This window comes from Amphiprion ocellaris, chromosome 18, assembly GCF_022539595.1.
Source record: "Amphiprion ocellaris isolate individual 3 ecotype Okinawa chromosome 18, ASM2253959v1, whole genome shotgun sequence".
Taxonomy (NCBI): domain Eukaryota; kingdom Metazoa; phylum Chordata; class Actinopteri; family Pomacentridae; genus Amphiprion; species Amphiprion ocellaris.
Genome location: NC_072783.1, coordinates 19,092,845 through 19,114,241, shown reverse-complemented (window position 1 = coordinate 19,114,241; position 21,397 = coordinate 19,092,845). Strand labels below are relative to the sequence as shown.

Genomic DNA, 21,397 nt, shown 5'->3' with positions numbered 1-21,397 from the left:
TGTTAGCCATGAAATCTCCATTAAATCCAGATAAGCAGACATAAGTGTCCTGACGCGTGAGTTATAATGTGAAGAGTGCATGGAAAAACTATTGTTCTGCTAAGATTTCATGATGTATGTCCACCCAAGGCGGGACAGGAGAGAGTGAAGAACTGTCAGAGCATCTGTCAGAGTTTTTCTTCACTCTTTATTTTTGTCTGCATCCTTCTTCCCTTCCCTTCTCACCTGTACTCCCAGGATGCCAAAGATAATGAAGAAGGCACAGCAGATGACCACTATGTTGCCGATGGGCTTCAATGACGACATCAGAGTCTCCACCACCAGCTTCAGGCCCGGGGCTCTGCTGATCACGCTGCAACATTGCATGTAATAGCGTATTAGTGTACTGTGTGTGTGTGACTGCAGGGCACTTTCAGGTCACTCGCTGTACAGCTCGGACCAGATGGAGAAGGGATGCCTGCGGCGATCCAACCTGCAACCTCCCCACACCCCACACTCACCCCCAGGCCCTCACACACATTTACACACACATTTTTCTTAATTTCCCTTGTTACCACAGTTTTTTCTCATTTGAACTTCTCAGACCCGCACTTGTTGGCTCTTGGACACAGTAACTTCCACTCGCTACCACCCTCTTAAAAAAATAGTCTCTTTCTGCTTCCTTTCTTTGCTGCTGTCAGGGAAACAGACACATCTAATTAAGCCAATGGACTGATGAGGATGTTTAATTAGTGCCAGCAGGGCACCCAGCACTGCAGCTCAGCTTCTCAGGGCAAAACTCAACCCACATGTCTGACATAAAACCTAATGGACACACACTCATTTGTACAGGCGTTCGCACATAAAACACATGATTTACAACAGTGCCTTTTCGTGTGCATGCACAAACACACACATGCACACACCAAAGTCAATATGAAGTGGCAAATAAGATACACACAAAAGAGAGAAAAAACAATGCTACACAAGCCAAGGTGCTGTTGAGGTGATAATATGCTCTGCCGTTGTCTATTCGTCTTTGTCTGCACTGTATGTTTTCCCCTGAGCAGACAGTTGAGTGAAGGAAGAGTCAATAGCACACTAAGAGAAGACATGCGATAATAAGGGGCCAGGGCTGACCGAGGCCACACTGATCAATAGGCCTGATCAGAGAATAACGAGCCGATGGATACACCTCATCGGTCTGCACCTCACTGCCTCTCCTGATATTCCTCAGAAAACCTTGTTGAGTTGAGGTACAACTTGCGGTCTATAGAGGGCACTAGAGTTCAAGAGCTGCAACTGCGTCTGTCTCCTTGTGAGATTCATACTGTTATGTTATCAGCGTTTTTCCTGGCTCAGAATGAGCCTTTGGGGAGTGACTAGACATGACAGTAAGCACAATTGGACAGTGTAACATAAATGCAACAAGTCTGAGAGAAATCTATGCATTTTCCAAATATTTCAGACCATTTGATAAAGAGAAATATAAGTGCCTGTGTCAGTGAAACACCGGATAACAGAATGAAATGTTTTTTTACTCAATTCCTACCATTTTGGTGCTGGTAAATTCCCTTTGGCACTTGCTAAAACCTTAGTGAGGGAAGCCAAAAATTCCTCTATACAGAAAAACTTGGGCTAAGAGAACATATAGACAGAAGGTAACCTAAAAAAGAAACCTGAACACTTGAGTCCTACATGTAGGGGCCAGTGGCTTTGCTCCTGGCATAGTTTGAGTTTGCTTGTCCCCTTCCATAGGGTGCAAAGGGCCACTGAAGGGTTTGATTAAAATGGTGTAAATTATGTACTGTGGTCTCTACAGTCACCAGATCTCAACCCAACTGAACACCTATGGAGGATTTTGCATTGATGTTTCAGACAGTGGTCTGCACCATCATCATCAAAACACCAAATGAGGGAATGTCTTTTAGATGAATGGTGTTCCATCCATACAGTAGAGTTCCTGAGACTTGGGGAATAAATATCTTTGTATTAAATTCTTCAGTATAGGCAATCAAAATTCAGTGGCACTCTTTTTTTGTCCAAGTGATATCTCTTTATTGTGAACTATAAATGCACATAAAAGGTTTGTTGAATCAGTCTTCTCCAGTGTGTATGCCAATGTTTCAAATGTGATTTTGAATACTTGTTTAACTTCAAGAAGTTCTTGAGCTAGACTAACCTATCTGTTATTGATTTAGGGTACAGCCACAATCCACTAGGAAACAACAGGGAATGTGGGTTGGAAACAACTGTTCAGTTTACATGAGTTTTAAGTTCTTTTGTTCAGACATAAGATGAATATATAGATGTTGATTACCTTCTTGACAGTTTCGGCGAAAGCTCTCGCCTTCATCAGAAGCGTCTCACTGACAGTGTGTGACGTGTCAGCCATCACACACTGTCAGTGAGTTTGTTTCATTAAACAAACTGAACAAAATTGTTCAGTTTGTTTAATGAAAAATGGTGCCGTGGTGATTACCATGGTTCATAACAGAAAGAAGCATATTACAATATGTTACTCAAGCAAATCCTACATTCAGCCTTTAAATAAAGGTATTTGCAAATCACGTACCATCACTATGTCATATTATAATTAGTCAAACACTTGTAATGATATGATTTAAGAAATCAAATCAAGGATTGGAGTAGAATGAAGCTCACATGGCAAACGCCATTCAAGATGAAGATATCAGGCTCAAAGAGGGGTGCAGGCCTCTTATTATAAAGTGGAAGATACTACTATAAGTATACTCAGTCACAACTTGTTGCCTCCTTGTGGAGATGAGGGTAAATAAACTTCCGCTGCCGTTATTTTCTGAAATTGCCTGTAAAAATTTCAGGAAGGAGATAATGTGACTTGAGAAGAAATTAAGAGGAAGAAAAGGTCCGCCTTTCCGGGGAACTCAGTGAATTTGCAGAATCTGTGTAGGACCAAAGCACACTGTATAAACTTCCCTCAGATCGTACATTACTTCTAAAAAGTCTTTCCCTGCATTTCTGCGTTGTATGTGAAAACCCCAGGCCAACCTCTTTACATCATGTTCTCCTTTCCAGCTTCACTCTGACTATTCAGAAGTGAAAAGACTTATTAAGGAAGGGAACCAAAGAGAGACGAGCCTCTTATTCTGAGTCAATACACTCTGATGATGTGGTACCTGAAGGACACATATTGCGATGGGCTCCATACTGTCTATTTGCATTCGACACACAAAGGAGCATGAGTAGTAGATGAGTGGAGGGAGTCACAGGGGAAAAAAAGGTAACATTCGCTTCTTCCAATCTACCTCCATGCACAATTTTGTAGGAGTTCACAGCACGTCCTTGTTTTGTGCGCTATACAAAGGAGCGGGAGAGGAGTGTGCTGCGATGTTCAACACCTGCACACATGCATCGCCCGTCTCTCTCCACCACCAACATATCCCTCGCATTAAGGAACGGGAACAAGTAGGGCAGTAAGTTGCAGGAGTACTCCCACAGTGCAAACACTGAGTGTAATTAAGTGATGCTGAGAGATAGAAATAGGGAACAGAGGGAGGAGAGGAGGGCTGATGTGTCGCAGGAAAATAGAGGGAATAAAAAATGAGGCAGCTTCTATTTTCTCTGCGTTTCTTGTGTGTAAACTTTGTTTCTTGCTCCACCTTGCCGTGTAAATTACCGTGTGCTCCCCTATTCTTCAACCTAAGGCAGTCCTTCCTCTTCAGGTATTAAATTTTGTGACTCACTTTTCACATAAAGGTAATCCGAACAGTAACAACATGAATTCTGGTGTCATATAAAGAAATTCTAAACATCTGGAAGGAGGGTAACAAGAAAAGCACTCAGAGAGCGTAGTACTCCGTCAAGTTTGCTCAGTCGTTGCAGCATTTGCGACGGCTGAAATCTTGAAAAAAGTCGTGGCAGAAATCACGAAACCATAGAATGTGGCCAATTATTATAGATCTACCCACAAACAAAATTACCTTGTGCTGAGCAGCGTGTGTTATACATGTGTACAATTTAATCAGTTGTTCCTTGTATCATTTAAGGTAAGTCCGATAACTCGGCAACGGTCGATTTGTAGTAGAATTTCAAACATGTGATCATCAGCAGGCAGCTGATGGAGTGTTTACTTCTAATCATAGTTACAGTAACGCTGTGCTGCTATTTGTAGTAGGATGCTTCTTTTTATCGCTGTGCCGCTATCTTGCAATGATACAGAAACCTTTAACAAGTCCGAGGATCCAGACTATAAGCCGCATCACTATCAAATTCTAATCACTTGGTCCTTGTGTCATTTCTGACCTTCCCTGAAAATTTCATCCAAATCTGTTAGTCCGTTTTTCAGTAATGTTGCTAACAAACAGACAGACAAACGTTAACCATCACATAACACACGTCACCATTCCTTGGTGGAATAATTATGTTCCTAGTTAATTAAGCTACTGCCAGCTCCAGTAACTCCAAGGGTAAAAAAAAATTCACATGCACATTACTGAGCAAGCACATAAACTACCCAATGGAAGCCTCGAGATAATTACATCATCATCAAGTGATGGATGAGCTCAAAGGCTGATCCGACAGAGGTCGGCCACAGTGAGGATTTATCAATAAATGAACCTGTTGACCAGCTCTGACCTTACAACCACAAAGCTGTTTAGATCACTCTGCCAGCAGTGTGGTGGGTGTAATTAATGGACACAGCGAGGTGAGGAAGGATCAGGGCGGAGTTTCTAGGTTGCAGCTGAATCGTCGATGAGGGGTAGGGGATGTTGGATGACATAAAAGTGCCATTTGGTGATACAGGGTGTTAACTTGTGGGTCTTCCCAGAGGCCAGCCCCTGGCTTAGGTAGTGGGCTTGATGAATGACTGCGCCGGTGTGTGTGTGTGTGTGTGTGTGTGTGTGTGTGTGTGTGTGTGTGTGTGTGTGTGTGTGTGTGTGTGTGTGTGCCCCGTTAAACAAAGCTGATGCATCATTCTGTCACAGACACACACACACAGGCACGTGCACCCCTATGGACCCTCCCTTCTTGACTAATGTAATGCCGTCATTAATATCTTTAATTAGAAACAAACAGCAGCCGAATCCTGTACACCTGCTTGTTGCAATAAGACTCACACCACCACACACAGCAAGGAACATGAATCCACACAAACAGTGAATCGCAAGCTTTTCTACGCCTCACATTACAGAAATTGCGGTAGACATCACCTACTGTTGTTCAAAACTCGGTTGCCTGTAAGTGACAAGCTGCCATGGATTTCAGGCTATGAGCGCACAAATGATTGTTGATTATTCTTCCCATGTCAGCGTCAGCAGCTCCGGTGCTGCTGTGTGAACCCCGTGTGCACTGTGCAGCCAGAGGGGAAAACACAGACAAGCTCATATTTAATTCAAACACCCAGCGAGCATGATTCTGCCACAATCAAACCAGGGTGACAACAAGCTGATACTGAAACTAATGCTGATGCTTAATGGATGACAAAGCTGAGTCTGCCTTGTGGTAGTTTAGATCCCAACATTTTAGAATATGGGAGATTTTGAGTTTATAGCTATGTTGTGCTGACTGTGCAGCCCAAATCATTTTTAATTAATTTGAAAATGTGTAATATCTTCTCAGAAATTATTCAGTTATTGTAGGTTTAAACTGAAAGTGATGTTTACACATACAAAGCTTAAAGGTATGATTCGGCTCTACTTAAGTGTGAAATATGGTCACAATTTCTCCTTCTGTTCCTGAGTTTTGCTGTAGAATAACAGCCAGTAAAGTGTTCAGTTCATCTTTGTGTCCATGTAAACATTCGTGTCAAATTTGAAGAAAAAATCATGAAAATGGAATGGGTGGACAGGCGAAACTCAAAGCCTGCAGCTATGCCATTGCCCTCCAGATGCTGATCCATAAAATCATGGATGAATCTTGTGAAGCCAATATCCTTACACTTGATGAAACCAGTCTAAATAGGAGGAATGACTGCTGCTGCTTTTCCTTCAGAAACATTTATGGTTTCTCCAATTTGCAACAGCTTCACTCTATGCACTAATTCTATAGGTTGCAGTCATTATTACTCCACCAAGGAACGACAGAGTTATGTGATGATCAGCGTATGTTTGCCCGTCTGTGTGTCTGTCTGTTAGCAACACTACTCAAAAACGGACAAACAGATTTGGATGAAATTTTCAGGGAAGGTCAGAAATAACACAAGCACCAGCTGTTTAGATTTTGGCAGTGATGCGGCTTATAGTCTGGACCCACAGATTTGGTAAAGATTTCGAAGCATCCTACTACAAATCGCCTGCTGTGGACTTATCGGGACTTATCCATCGGAAATGATACAAGGAACAATTGATTAAACTGTGGGGGTGTTTCCGAGTCCCATCAATTATTATTCAGTATCTGTACATAACGTACACATGCATAACACATGCCTGTGCTCACCGCAAGGTCATTTTGCTTGTAGGTACATCTATATTAAACGGCCACATTCTATAGTGCCATGATTTCTGCCACAAAATTTTACAAGATTTCACCCGTCGGAAATGATACAATGATTGAGCAGCCTTGGTAGAGTACTGCGCTCTCAAGGTGCTTTTCTTGTTTCTTGAATGTGTGGCAGTTACATGTGCCATTTACATTAAATTTTAGTTAGTTTATGGACAAGATCCAGTCAAATTTGAAGAGAATCTGTGCCAACTTAGCTACATTTGTTACCACTTGACTGGCTATAGTTACCAACATCTGACAAACATTAGTTCAAACTCTAAAAATTATTTATTTATTTATTTTTTAAACAAAAGATTCAGCTATGACTATTTTTGCATTTTTGTTTTAGTGCCAGCAGATATCTGACATACTCAATTCAATTTCTTGCTGATCAAGCTGAAATTCACCACCATTCATCTTGTGGAAGAAACTCAACATTTTCAACAGTTAGATTTTTGTGTATTTTTGCAAGCTCAACAATGTTGTTTTCCACCAAGCAGTAACTCAACAAATACTAATTCCACTCTGTGTTGATCAGACCAAATTACAGTATCTCAGACAGGGTTTTAAGTACCTGCAGTACACTATAATCACACCATGCATACCCAGAGCAGCCTTAATATGTTAGAGCCTTTAATGCTGCACTCATCCTTTTGGATTAAAAGTTAATAACTACCTTAAAAATGATTTTACAGTATCGCTTATTCTGTAAGTCATCTGCAGCCTCAGCGGAGAAGTGAGCTGAGTTCCCCAGCTCAGCTCTTTCTCTTCCTCTTTCTTTTCCTTTCTTTCTCCGTCCTCTCCTGTTTCTCCCACTCTCACTCTATGCCTGTCTTCATGCAGACTTCCTAATCCTATTTCTCTCTCTGCCATTCTGCATCTTTCTCAAACTAAAGACACCATTCCCTAGAGACGTGGTTGTCCTTTGCTCCCAAGAATATTTCCCCTATACTCAAAATTTGTCCAATTTCCTCCTGTAATTGCTTCATGTTTTCTAATCTGACTTTAAAACCTTGCCTACTTGACATTAATATCAGCCTTGCTGCCCTCTGGGGATTAAATAAGGCGGGGAATATAGCAGAAAGACTTAAAGGATTCAGGAGCAGTTAGAATCAGGTAACTCGAATATTCAGTTTGTAACAGTTGCACCACTACATAATTAAGAAGCCTCTTGTTTGACAGCAAGTTCATTCTTTAATGTCACACTAACACTTTACTTCTAAATCATCAGCATGCTATTTTTTACCAATCTCTCCCAATAAAAATCAACCTTTTTACCTTGTATACAGTGTTTTTCATCTGGTGGGAGACATATAATAAGCGAAATAAGTATGACTGAACTTACTGCCTTGAAACTGCTGTATGTATACTGACAGTACCAGTACCACAGCTGTCATAGGTAGCCTTGTAGGGATTGAGATTTCTCTGGAATGGCCAACAAATGTAGGCGAAGCAACAAGTCTTCTGGGACAAAAAGTCAAATGGAAACTGTTTCACATTCAGAACAAATGGAAACACCTCCTAATGACGTGATGGGCTGGTTGCTGCTGATAGTGAGGGCAGGTACGTCTCCCAAGGGGCAGTGCTCCTGCAGACTGCATCAGGTTTTCCTCCAAAAGTTCTCAGTATTTTGCTGCATTCATTTTAACCTCTTCCTTTACAAGCCTTCCAGGGCCTGCCACCAAGAAGCACCCCCACATCATGATGCTGCCATCACCATGCTTTACAGTGGGGATGGTGTGTTCATATTGATGTGCAGTATTTGGTGTCAGCCAAACATAGTTTCTAGTTTGATGACCAAAAAGCTTAATTTTGGTCTTATCAGACCATAGATCCTTCTTTCAGTAGATGTCAGAGTGTCTCATGTGAGGTCTTTTTTTAATAGCGGCTTTCTCTTTACCACTCTCCCGTAAAGCTTTAATTACCAAAGAACAGGCAGCGGTTGTTATATCCACAGTCCTCCCGTCTCAACTGCTGAAGCTTGTAACTCCTTCAGAGGAGTCATAGGTGTCTTGGTGGCCTCCCTCACTGGTCTCTTTCTTGCACAGTCTTTCAGTTTTTGAGAATGACCTACTCTAGGTAGACTGACACATGTGACATACCCTGTCTAATTTTTAATGATGGATTAAACTAAACTCCAAAGGATATTCAATGACTTAGAATCGTGTATGCATCCCCTGACTTGTGTTTTTTAATAAATTTTTCACAGAGTTGCTTGAAGTATTCTTTTGTCTTCATGGTGCAGTTATAGCCAGGACTGTTGATTCACCAGTGACTGGACCTTCCAGATACAGTTGTCTTTATACTACAGTCACTTGAGACACATTCACTGCTCTCAGATGATCTCCATATAAATAATTGTGTCACTTCTAGCACCAACTGGTTGCACCTGTGTTGAATTAGGTGAATCACTTTACAAGAGGTGAATTACATTTTATATTTTTAATTAATTTACAATGCTTTGTAAAAATTGGTTTTGGTGTTGACATGAAAAATGTTTTTTTTATTATTATTTTCTTTTTTTGCAAATTCTTGCCAAAAGAACCAAATTAAAATGACCATGATTCAGTGTTGAAAAGCAATAAGCACTGTATTACATACATCTCGCAGATAAAAGAAGTAATGGTACCAAACTTTTGCTGTGGATGTGGATGCAATATGAATAGTATGCAAACAGATTTAGGGCAGATGTTTCATGTCTACTTAAACTATATTTCTACTTTGTTAAAACGTGATTATTTTTTTAGATTCGGGCATTTCCATCAGTTATAGTATGGCGCTTACCAAATAGTACTGACAGTTAGAAACATGATGAAAGCCCTACAGTAAAGTTAACCCAACTTACTTTTGAGGGTTGCAAAGTGAAGAAAAGATGAAAAAAGTCCCTGGCTTACTGCAAATACACATAGTTCACACACACACACAAACATTTCATATGAACTCAAAGAAGAAAGTAACACTTTGAAGGCTGTGAGAGCGAAAGCAGTCTCGGCAAAATGTTTCACTTTCATGTCAAAGGTGAAAGTTAAAAAAAGCAAAAGGATGGCAGAGGAGATCAGTGGTGTTTAGTGGGTAAATTTGGCAGGATGAAAATGAATATTTGATTTTTCTGCTCTCCCTGAGAACTGTGATAAATATTCAAGAGAGGAGGGCAAAGCCTGGAGAGCTCCCCTTCATGAGATGAGACACCAAGCATGCGGCTGTGAGCCAAGTCAAGCATGAAGCCACATGCATGCAAATAGCTCCGCATGTACACATGCAAACACACAGTGAGGCTAAAACGGAAGGACTGCACACGCATGTAAGGACTTTGAGTGATTTAACAAAAAGAAGCACATTCCTCATCTCTCTCTCTCACACACACACAAAACACAAAAACAGTCTCCAAATTGGTGATTTCCGCCTTATTTCCGCTCAAATAAACATAACTGCAATTGCATGCACGTTGACAACAACTCATGTATGAAAGCACACTAAAATGAATGCCTACACACAAACACACGTACGCAAATACACACAAATCCCAAAAGCTCCAAGAGGTGGCACATGTCAGGACTGAGAGAAAGCTCAGTTTATTTCCACCCCCATGTGAAAACAAACCATCCACATCGCTTCATTTGTGCTGCTGGAATGATCAAACCAAGCATTAGGGAGATGAGGGTGGGTGACATGTTTGAATGTTATTTTCCAGGCACAAGTACGTACACTGCATACAAAGGTTTTTGCTTTACTGAACTTTTACTCGTGCCCATCAACTGCTGATTTTACTTTGTGATTCTATTCAACAGCTTCAGCGGAGTTTGTCTCTCTCCTGAATGCTTATCTAAGAATTTGGGCATCCCCGGGAGAACCACTTACCGTAGCGGCCTCAGGGTCCTCAGCAGCCTCAGCACTCTCAGCATGCCCAGGATTTTGGTTCCCGAGTTGGAGATGAGAGACACCAGGATGTCAATAACGGAAATCGTGACCAACATCCCATCCAGAACGTTCCAGCTGCTCCTCAGGTAGGCCTTGTCACCAAAACACCAGCCCATAGCCACAATCTGGACAGAAAAGGGGACACAGAGCCAGAGATGAATCAGCATTTAGACACATGGCACCTTTAACACAAGAGGTCCACTGTGGGATGCTGCTACTGTCTTTCCTACAACCCACTGCTTCCAGCTGCCCATTTCCACCAATCTACTCTGCATCGCCCTGACTATACTTGACATGCTCATCTACACGCTGTTTGCGTCTTACTACCAGCTATACATGTAGTATATTTAATGTCTGAGCCTTACACCGTAACAGTAAACTTACGTATCAGTTTCAAGGGTCCCACCATATGAGCCATGTTCTGCTCAAGGTTTCTTCCCCTTAACAGCAAGTTTTTTCTTGCCAGTGTCGCCTTAGGGCTTGCTCTAGGGGTTCAGACATATGGGTTCTGTGAAGCATCTTAGACGGTCTGAATTGTAATTGGCGCTATATAAATACAATTGAATTAAACTGAACTGAGAGTTACTGGGGTGTTTTCTTTATTGCCGCTAGAGAAGTGAGCACAAAAATCCCTGCCTTGGAAAGAAGCTGCAAACCCTGAGATCTATATCTGCAACCTGATGGAAGCAGTGCGAAGAATGAGATGAGGCGGTGCCTGGGGTCCTGGGAAATTGGACGTGCTCTGCATGAGATGACTCTGCTGTTGAAGCGGGAGAGGTTGAGGGTGTGAAGGCCAATAACTTTAAAGGCGCCGAGTGGTAAGAGTTTGTTCCTGCTGGAGGCGGTTAACATGCTGAGGAAACCGGGAACAATGGAGGTGAATGGCTTGAAGTGTATTTTTGTAAAGCAGCAGCACAAGGCTGGGGGGGCAACAGAAAGTGCTTTGAGTTTGTAGACAGCAGAGAGACTTTATGTCAGCAATGTGTTGATCAGAGCTGATAACATCAAGGGTAGACTGCTGCTGCAACAATTACGTTTGGATATTATTTAAAAATCATTACTCATTCTAAATGTAAATGGGGAAAAAGTGATACAAGAATCAGTTATTCAATATCTGTTGTGGTCTAAGCGGGTGTTTGTTATTAGGCCATTTTTGAATTCATTATTAGACAGTGTTTGATGTCCCATATGCCTGGCTTATTGACTCTGTAGAGTGATTGTTTATTTGGCAGCGAAGATCGTAAAAACTGCAAGCAAACCAAACCTCATTTCTAATTCTATAGGTTCTGCTCATCATCTATTCTGCCCATAAAGCAGCTTGCATTTTAGAAAATAATAGGGATGGGCTGAGATATTTTAAAGTTTAAAGACTGTTTAAACTAATTGATGCTAATCAGTTCACAACAGAATCAGCTGTATATGTATAGTGTATAAGCAGAATCATCAAAGAGGCTGATCAGCTTATGATCAAAAACAAGTAATTAACAGTTCCACATTTTCATTTCATTGTTTCATATTACATGATCTTGACAAAGAAAAACTGCCATTCTTGCAATAGTACAAGTATAGCACCAGTCAAGGGGGTTTTCCTTCATATTTGGTATTTTCTATACTATAGAACAATACTGAAGACATAAAAACCATCAACTAACACAAATGGAGTTAAGTAGTACATTAAGAAGTGAACACAAAACAATTAAAAATATATTTTGGCGTGTCTTTGCATGCTTGCATACCTCAATTCATCAACACCTGATGGCTATTTAGCAGGGGAATTGCCTTCTTACGAAAACTATCGGTTGTGATGATGTCGCAGTGTTGGCTTAAAGCAAATACCCCTAATAAACTATTTTATAGTTTAGCCCCCAAAAAGCTCTGTAAAGTAAAGAGAGATGCTGATCCACCATCCCTTCAAGATATTAAGGCTGGCCAGTCTGGAAAGTTTCTTCAAAACCTTCAAACTATATGATGAAACTGGATCTCAGGAGGTCTGAACTTTTGAGTGGTTCTGAATTCAGGACCTTCAATGAAATTACAAATCCAAGAATGTGAATGTACACATTCAATATTTCCCACATTCATCACTTTACTTAACCAAGCAGCCCATACGTAGTAAAACAGGCCTTGTGAGTAATATATTATTGTTACGTATTTTCAGAAGTATGAAAGCAGCATTTTTTGGCTGTAATTGTGATTTAGACACATCTAACTATTTGTTAAGTCGTGAAGTGAAATGATTTTTAAATTAGGAGTTCCCCCTTTGGAAATGTGGTATGATTAAAAGAAGAAAAACCATAAGGGTTGCCTCAAAAATGTACGTTTTCCTTCTTGGACCTTTCTCTAATCTTTGCTTTGGATAAGGATAATTCAGACTCTATTAGTTACTTAATTAGTAATTTAAAGAAAAGCATCAACAAAAGCACTCTTTAATTAAAATGCGAAGAACTCAGACATCTGAGATGTGATAAAGTGAACCAACTGCACAATGAGCTTTTGTCAGATACTTAAAAGGTTCGTTTTTTGACAAACCCTTTCAGTTTAATTATTCCGCCAAGAAAGTTATGTAATGATCGGCATACGTTTGTCTGTGTGCAACATTACTCAAAAATGGAATAACGGATTGGGGTGAAATTTTCAGGGAAGGTCAGAAATGACACAAGGACCAAGTGATTAGATTTTGGCAGTGATGCAGCTTATAATCTGGATCCACGGATTTGTTAACAATTTCCGCATCATTGCGAGATAGCGGCACAGCGTCACTGTAACTATGACAACAAGTGAACGCTGCATCGGCTGCCTGCTGACGATCACATGCCTGTGATACTACTACAAATCCACCACTTTGGACTTATCAGGACTTATTTGTCAGAAATCACACGACTGAGCAACCTTGGTGGAGTACTGCGCTCTGCAAGTGCTTTTATGGTCTTTAACAATGTGATGTATTATTCATCTGGAAAGTTTCCAGTGAATACAGCTGTCCAAAAAAATTTACCTCTAGCGGAGTAAAAAGTATGAAGTTATCTTCAAAATATAGTGACATTAGGGATAAGGTAGCAGAAAATAGAAACATTCAAAGTAAATAAAGAGGAGTTAAGTAGAGCGCTGGAGTAAATGTAGGCCTACTTGTTCTGAACCTGTAATGGTGTGTTCTTATGTTGAGTTATTGTGACATCCTGTGTATCTACATAAAAGACATTAATCCACCTCTCCCATTATGTTACTTATTAAATATTGAACTAAACAGCTTTAACGTCCTCAAGTTTTGATTTAGTGTTTGCACTGCTCTTAAAAAGATTACTTGGGCATTAAATTATAGAACCAGGATCTGTGTGTGAGTGCAGGCACAATGTTTGTGAGCCACTGGGGCCAAAAATAGAGACAGAGGCTTTGAATGAGCGACACCTATGAACTTTCCTCCCCTCTGCCTCCGCTCGCTCCTACCCACGCCTGCATGGACCTCCATTCAAAGCCGGGCCATTTGAATACTGGCGAGACAATCCTCCTCTTAGCATTATGAAACAGCGTTCAGAGCGAGCACGTGTGTGTTCGCTGTCTCTTTCAGCCTCTCATTCTTTCATTCGTTTTCCCACTCTGTTTTCTTTTGTGCTTTTGTGCTTACAGTACATGCGGGTATCAGACAGACTATTTTCTCTAAAGCTTTGCGGCTGAGCGGTTTTTGGAGTCTGGTTCGGGTTTCTCCATGTTATGCAAAATTTGTTGCACTGCGAGTGAACGCTGAGGTGTCACATCTTGTTTGTTTCTAAGCTCAGGACAAATGAGAGGTCTCGAGGTGAGGCAACCAGTGTTTTTATGGCTGCTTACATTTCAAACCTGCCAGATATTTTGTGGCATAAGTGCTGAGCTCAGTGGGGTTCAAGGATGACGTCATGCAGGAAAGCACAACAAGATGTATGAATTGGAAATGATAACATTAAGCATCCCATCGCATAATGGTTAAAATGACCAACATCTTTCCCAAACTTTGCACTGAACCTCGAGGAAAGTTCAAATGTGACTCACAGAAAGTCCTTCACAACTAATGCTCATATGTGTCGGTGGAAATTCAGAGCATCTCACCTTTACAGTCATTTCAACCACGAAGATCGCCGTGAAGATGTAGTTGGACAACGTCAGGAAGATCCGCTCCTGCCGAACAAAAAGAGATCCGGTTTAGCTGAGGTAGCACTAAGGATTTAATATTCACATTTTTGTTATGAGCATGTTTTTGTTGAGTTTGTTGTTTGCCTCTTAATTGATCTAGAGTACAGCTGAATAATGTATGAGGAAGCTATTTTCCTCATATACTATCTGAAAACATCTTAGTACAAACAACCCTCCTGCACTCTCTAATGATGGCTAGCAGGGAATTATAAGGTTTACTCTTTATTAGCACTGCATGAAATATTTAAACAAGGCATCAAATTCAGTATTTTGGCTTAAATTATGTTTTTCTTTATACTGGTAATAGAAAAAAGTGCTCTAATAAAGTTAAGATAAGAGACAACACTTTATTGATCCCTGTGGGCAAAATTTAGGCAACATAAAAAGCTAAAAGAATATAATAAATAATTTGATAGAGAATAAAATAATACAAAGAATTCTGTTGAAAGAACTGCAGAAATCAACTAAAACCACGCTGAGAAAAAGCAGCATTATATCACCTTTGGAACACATTGTAAAATGCTTCCGTTGTGCTGAGAAACAACTGAAGGTTGCAATTGGCGTTTCTCCAATAAAACAAGCATGCTGCATCAGATCCTTTATTTTTCCTTCAGAGACAGTGATTTCAGAAAACAAGCAGCGTCACTTTGTTGTGTGAGCGTGCACACAATACAACACCACCAAATCCGGGCAGTTAGACCTCCATCTGTACAGTCACATTACTGCACTCCCCTGCTTCCCTGTTGCCTGACGCAGCGTGGCTCAGTGGTGTGTATGCATGCAGGAGAAGATGGGAGCCTATTTACTGAGCTAAACAAGGACTGAGGAGGGAAAACAAGCAGCCTGACAAGAATAAGATCCCTTCGCCGACTGCTTATTTACCCTACTTCCCCTCTGTCTGAGGAGACACGACCCCGTCCTGCCACTGACTGTCTGTGTGTGTGTGTGTGTGTGTGTGTGTGTGTGTGTGTGTGTGTGTGTGTGTGTGTGTGTGTGTGTGTGTGTGTGTGTGTGTGTGTGTGTGTGTGTGTGTGTGTGTGTGTGTGTGTGTGTGAGAGTGTGTGTGGGTGTAGGTGGCTGACTTTCCCACGGCCTCCGACTACCATCACACATGCTCTGAGGAGCAAAAAATCACAAACGCATAAACAGAGATGGCAGTCCTGCAGCGATTTTGGTGAAGTCTCTGGGAATGTCGGGCATGACATCACTGGGAATGCTGGGCTGAGAGGGGTTATAAATTCCAGTCTTGAGAGCAGCCATTCCTGTCTCTGTGTGTGAGCAAGGGTTCATTCATTATAAACCAGGGGTGTCAAACTCATTTTAGTTCAGGGGCCACATTCAGGCCAATTTGATCTCAAGTGTATACTGACTTATAAATAACGACAACTCCAAATATGCCCCTTTGTTTTACTGCCAAAAAGTACATTCTAGCGACAAAGTATTACAAAATGACAAAAGAACAATGAGCAGTACAGTATTGAATTTTATGATTAAAACAACTAGTCACAGTCTAGATGAGAGTTTGGACAAACAAAATGGAAACAAAATAAAAAAACAGATGCATAAAGTAGTTTGAATAAACAATGTTAATTGAATTAGTTTGCCAAAGTGGCTTCTCTAACAGTCAATATTTTTGTTTTTGTGTACAGTGGATGCTTTCCTTTATAGCTCGTGTACATTTTTGGCTGAAAGCCGAAAGAAACAGGTTGTTGGAGACAACAACAAACCACGGTTCCCTTAAAAGGGCTAAAACCCATTTCTCCTCTCTGGTGGTGCTGGTGTTGTTATTCCCAGTTCAATGCTGGGCATCTAGTTGACCTGACCACAACTCTGGGAACCACAAGCCATCAGCCTGGAGACTTTGTTTTCAGCTCGGCCTGGTTTGAAGTAACGCTGAACATAATCTCAAAGGCCAGCTATGATTTAAACCAAGAGGCACTTTGCATAGTTACATGCCAGTGAAAACAATACCCATCGCTAAACACTTCCAGTAGGTGATTCACACTGGCAGCTGTGGATGCCTGAGAGGTTTGGTGTCATTCTTGACTTTTAAAGAACTCAACCTCCTCGGTTGCACGATGCCAGTTATTTATACCAATGTATTGCTGTAGATAGAAATCTTACTTTACACAGCATTTAGTTGGTCAGTTACAAACCCTTCCTGTATTTCTGGGCAACAGAAAACATTTCTTGGAAAGTTTTCATCGTAGTCCTGTGCAGCGTCATCCCTCTAATGAGCAGATGACACAGATGCAGAGAATTTAAACTGATCGTACTGTATACAGCTGATGCTGATATAATAATATATAAAGCTTTAGACAGTGATGTAGTGTCCCTTAGCTCAATTACAGATAATAAATCATAATAGGTGGTATAATCATCCTCCATCATTTCCACTGTGTTACATGACGACAGTATCCAGGCAACCTCCAGCACCAAACCAAAACAGCAAAGGACTGCCAGCCAAATACAAAGCATGTGACATAACTTCCTTGACAATAAACTAATTATTCAGCCTGCATTCCACACTAAAATGTTTTGACTGAAACTCTTCATCTCGATGACAATGACTACATCTCTATTTAAAGAATGTTACATGCTTTTTGTCATGTTGGCAGGGGGGGTGATGTAAAGCAGGTGCTTCAAAAGAGTAGCAGCCGAGTGATAAATTATACATGTTTGGTTGTTATACACAGGCCAAAACAGAATCAGCGAGTGGAAATCGATTCACAATCGTCTTCATTAATTCAAAACAACCCACACAGGCAAACAAATAGCATCATGCAATGACCACCCGGGCAAATGAGATCTGGAGCAATAAGCATCACAGCTCAAAACTATAATGACTGCTCATTCTCTTGTTTCGGGCTGCTCGCTGCATCATACATTTCCATCTCATTTCAATAATGGCCTCTGGGTGCAGACTGGACACGGCAGGAAGCTGATAAAATATATGTGCATGTGAAAATACTGCTCTCTGATGTGAACGCTAGCGTGGATGCTGCGCAGGATTTTGTGTATTTAGATTTGTGTGTGCGCAGAGGTGAGAGAGGAGAAATCAATCCCTCTATATATGTGTGATCCCTCTGCCCTGATGAGATCTGGTGGCCTTTGGGGCGGCCTCCATTTGTTAAACATCTCCTTTCCTGGACATTAGCCACGTACGCCTGCCCACAGATAATTGAATCAATTACAACGGCGCTGTCTCCTCCGTGTTTCAGACACAAAACAGGCAGAACGGAGCGTTCCAGCGAGACCAAAACGCAATTAGGCCCATCCGTGGAACACCTCGCTCAGTGACAAAAAAAACACTCTCAAAACAGCGTTAATTATTGTGTTTATGCATGAAGCGGATGAGCTGTGTTCTGTTGCTATTACTGGGAGTTTCTTGAAGAGACAGATATGTGTGCATTTGTGTTGCTACGAGGCATCCAGCCAGTCCTCCTTTATTTGAAGGGATGGCGCCGTTAGCCAGGAGGTGATGGTGTTGATGATGCACTGCAGTAGATACTGGGGTAAAGCACACTTTACCCTAAGCTACTGGCTCACAGTCAAACAGGAGTGGTTCCCTGCTTACTCGATGTTCCACTCCGTTTCTCTGCAGAGAGTAAACTACAGTAGCAACTCTGTTTCGTGCTGGTGTGTGTGTGCGTTTGCTTGAACAGTCATCAAGGTTGGGCTCACTGACAGGTTCTTTCTTCCTTCTACTACCACTTCTATTTGGGCTTTTGTTGAGCTGGCACTGAGGAATCTCTGTGTCTAATAATACAACTGTCTTCCTCCATATCTTTCTATGTTTGTCACTAAAGATTATGAAGCCAACACCCTCAAGTTGTTTTTTTAAAAATATGCTTTTCATAGGCTCATAAAGAGTCAATAGCCACACAGGGTCTTTGTATTCTCAAACAAGTTGTGACACTCACAGCACTGCCGGGGTCGATGTGAGGCCTCTCCATGGCGATGGTGATGCAGTTGAGGAAGATGATGACCAGCACGACATGGTCGAACATCTTGTGGGTGATGATCTGGTTGCACAGGATCCGAAACCTGTCAATTTAAATAAACGAAAAATGCAGAGAATTCACACTTTAGTCAAAGTGGAAATGCGCTCAAAATACAGTATGCAGCTTCAACAACTACAACTGTGTGAGTTGGTGTGATGAAAGCAAGAACTTGTTGAGAAGAAGTCAATGCAGTTTTTAAAGCGCACAGTATATATCACCTATGATAAATTGCTATTTAAAGCTGAGTATATATTAAGTCTTGAGGTCTCTCTGGATGATAGAAGATAAAAGTAACAATGGTACAATAAACGAATAAGCCATCATTGCTAAAAATCCTGCACTGAAATTTTCACTTGAAGAGCCCATATTACACACATTTATAGGTCTCTAATTACATTTTTGGTGTCTACTAGAATCTGCCAATTTGCTTCAATGTAAAAACAAACAAAAAACCCCCACAAAAAACACTGTATCTATCTCATACAGTACATTGTGGCATCACTTCTTCGAACACCGCAGTTTCTCAAATACCCACTTGAGGCTGGCGCCACAAATTAGTCAATCTCCACAGACTCCCATGTTAAAATGATCAACTTTAAAGCAGAAATAAAACTATTTACAGCCTGGTACAAAAACAGTTTTGGTCCCTATAGCTGATTTCCAAGATCAGAATACTGTGAGAAGCGAATTCATATAAAAATCGCCTGTTTAAGTTGTATTACGGCTTATTAAGGGTGGACTGCTTTGAGTGACTGGTTGCTCTAAACAGAGCAGAAGAAGCTGGAAACAGATAAACAACCTTGGAAAGGAGGAAGAAACAAATAGCAAAACTTTGGACATCTACGAAAGAAAAATGGTGAGAAGTCTTCAACAACTGTTCCCAATTGAGCAAGTTGTAATTATTTGTTCATGTCAGCTGGTATTGGCCATGTTTCATGCTTTCTGGAGGGAAAGGCAACAAAAGACACAGAAACAGCCCGCTACATTAGAACTTTTTCAAAAAAGGGGGTTCTAATCACTGATTTTATGCATTTACCTTTTTTTATAAAGAACTTAAAACCCACCTCAAGCAAATATACAAGCTTTTTAGTGAGATTGAGGTATTTTTCCACCTATTTTTCTGTTACCATTAGCAATAAAACACATCATAATAACACATCTAATATTTTCACAATTTTATATGGACTATAGTTGCTTTAATGTAAGGTAAACAGTCATGTAAAAGTAATGCAGAAGTGGCATTTTACCACAGTTGGTGACGGTGGAGGTATTTTCAACAAATTTATATCCTTTTAGTTAGTTTAACTTGTAAAAGAAAATCCTTCTTCATAGCATCTTCACATGTTCTGTATGTAAAATGTTTTATGTAAAGCAGCCTATATATACACTACGGTTCAAAAATTTGGGGTCACTTACAAATGTCCTTATTTTTGAAAGAGAAGCTGATTTTTCAATGAAGATAACATGAAATTAATCAGAAATATATTCTAGACATTGTTAATGTGGTAAATGACTGTTCTAGCTGGAAACGGCAGATTTTTAATGGAATATCTACATAGAGGTACAGAGGAACATTTCCAGCAACCATCACTCCTGTGTTCTAATGCTACATTGTGTTTGTTAATCTTTTGAACGGTGGTGTATATTGGAGTCAGATTTTTCAAGTTTAAAATGACATGGAATGGAAATACTCCAGCCAACTCTAATCCCCATATCCAGCTCAGTCAACGCATGCTCTATAAAACCTGAAGTTATGTCACATACTGCACAAGGACACTGAAACACACTTTACAAGAAATGAATGATCTCATTCAATTTAAGAGCGCTTGTCTCACATACAGTAACTCTGTAATGAACCACTGTAGATTTAGGAGTCATTAATTATGCCGGACTTTCATTGCCCAACATGAAAAGGTTCCCAGGCTCTCAGCTCGCGACAACAGAGGGAAAAAAGAGGGAATGCTTGTTATATATGGCAGTGAAAGGGATTAAACTGTGCATCAAATCCGCTTTGATGGCCCGTATCAGTATAAGTGTGCAGCAGGGGACAATATTGTGAGGCTCAGATCTGGATTTCTGGCTTTATTTGGCAATACAGACATCACTGTGTCAACACTTCCTGAGTGTGCGGGCATGTGTGTGTGTCATCTGACTGTACTTTTTCATACAGTGCATTATGCAAACTGGGAGAGCTAATTCCTCTTTGAGATCTGCCCGCCAGAGCCTCGATGCTAAACAGTCCATGTGGTTTCCTCAAGTGGCTGAAGAGGGAGGCCAAAAGGCCTGTGGTTTCAGCTCCTCCACCGAGGTTTGAAGGGCCATTGTCTGGATGTGAACCTTAATGTCAAGGTCAAACAGCCCCCCTGACACTCACAAACATACTAAAACCTCAGAAAAAAGCCAGCTGTCACTGCATGCTCAAGCAAAAATACCCTGTCAGAGCCTGGATTAGAAAAGTTCACTGACATCTCAATGAACGAATGTTTCTGAAATGATTTTGACAAGTGTCTGAAGCTTTCCCCTGTGTTGATATTTACTGACCTTTAGAGTCTTCTAGCATCCAAACCTCAACTTCTTCTAAATGACAGCTGAGATAATTGACTTAAATACTGATCAAGCTTAGCTTTATGCCTTTTAATGTCTGTCCAAGCATCTGTCCTAAAATCTGTCATTTTTTCTTACTTTTTTCCAACATGTTTTTTAACATAGTCAACTCTTATTACAGTCTTTTTGCACTTCACCTTCCAGTAATCGCCTGTCACTTGAACAGTGTGGGCGGTAGTTTGGCATGTTAACTCAGACCTTGTGCTGAAGATGTTTGAGTCTTTATCAGCAGTGCTCAGGCACTACCTCGTTGTCTGGAATGGCAA

The 21,397-nt window shown here is 40.9% G+C and overlaps 1 protein-coding gene across 14 annotated transcripts in view; it reads right to left on the bottom strand.

Annotated features, from left to right (window-relative positions):
* cacna1g (calcium channel, voltage-dependent, T type, alpha 1G subunit) overlaps positions 1-21,397 on the bottom strand; it is a 321,585-nt gene that overhangs the window by 55,227 nt on the left and 244,961 nt on the right. For all 14 annotated transcript variants that reach the window (XM_055004159.1, XM_055004146.1, XM_055004148.1 and 11 more), the window contains 4 exons: positions 18,447-18,570; positions 14,440-14,508; positions 10,300-10,484; positions 226-352 (listed from right to left, as the gene is read on the bottom strand). In XM_055004159.1, coding sequence (XP_054860134.1) covers positions 226-352; positions 10,300-10,484; positions 14,440-14,508; positions 18,447-18,570 — 505 coding nt within the window. The remainder of the gene's footprint in view (positions 1-225; positions 353-10,299; positions 10,485-14,439; positions 14,509-18,446; positions 18,571-21,397) is intronic.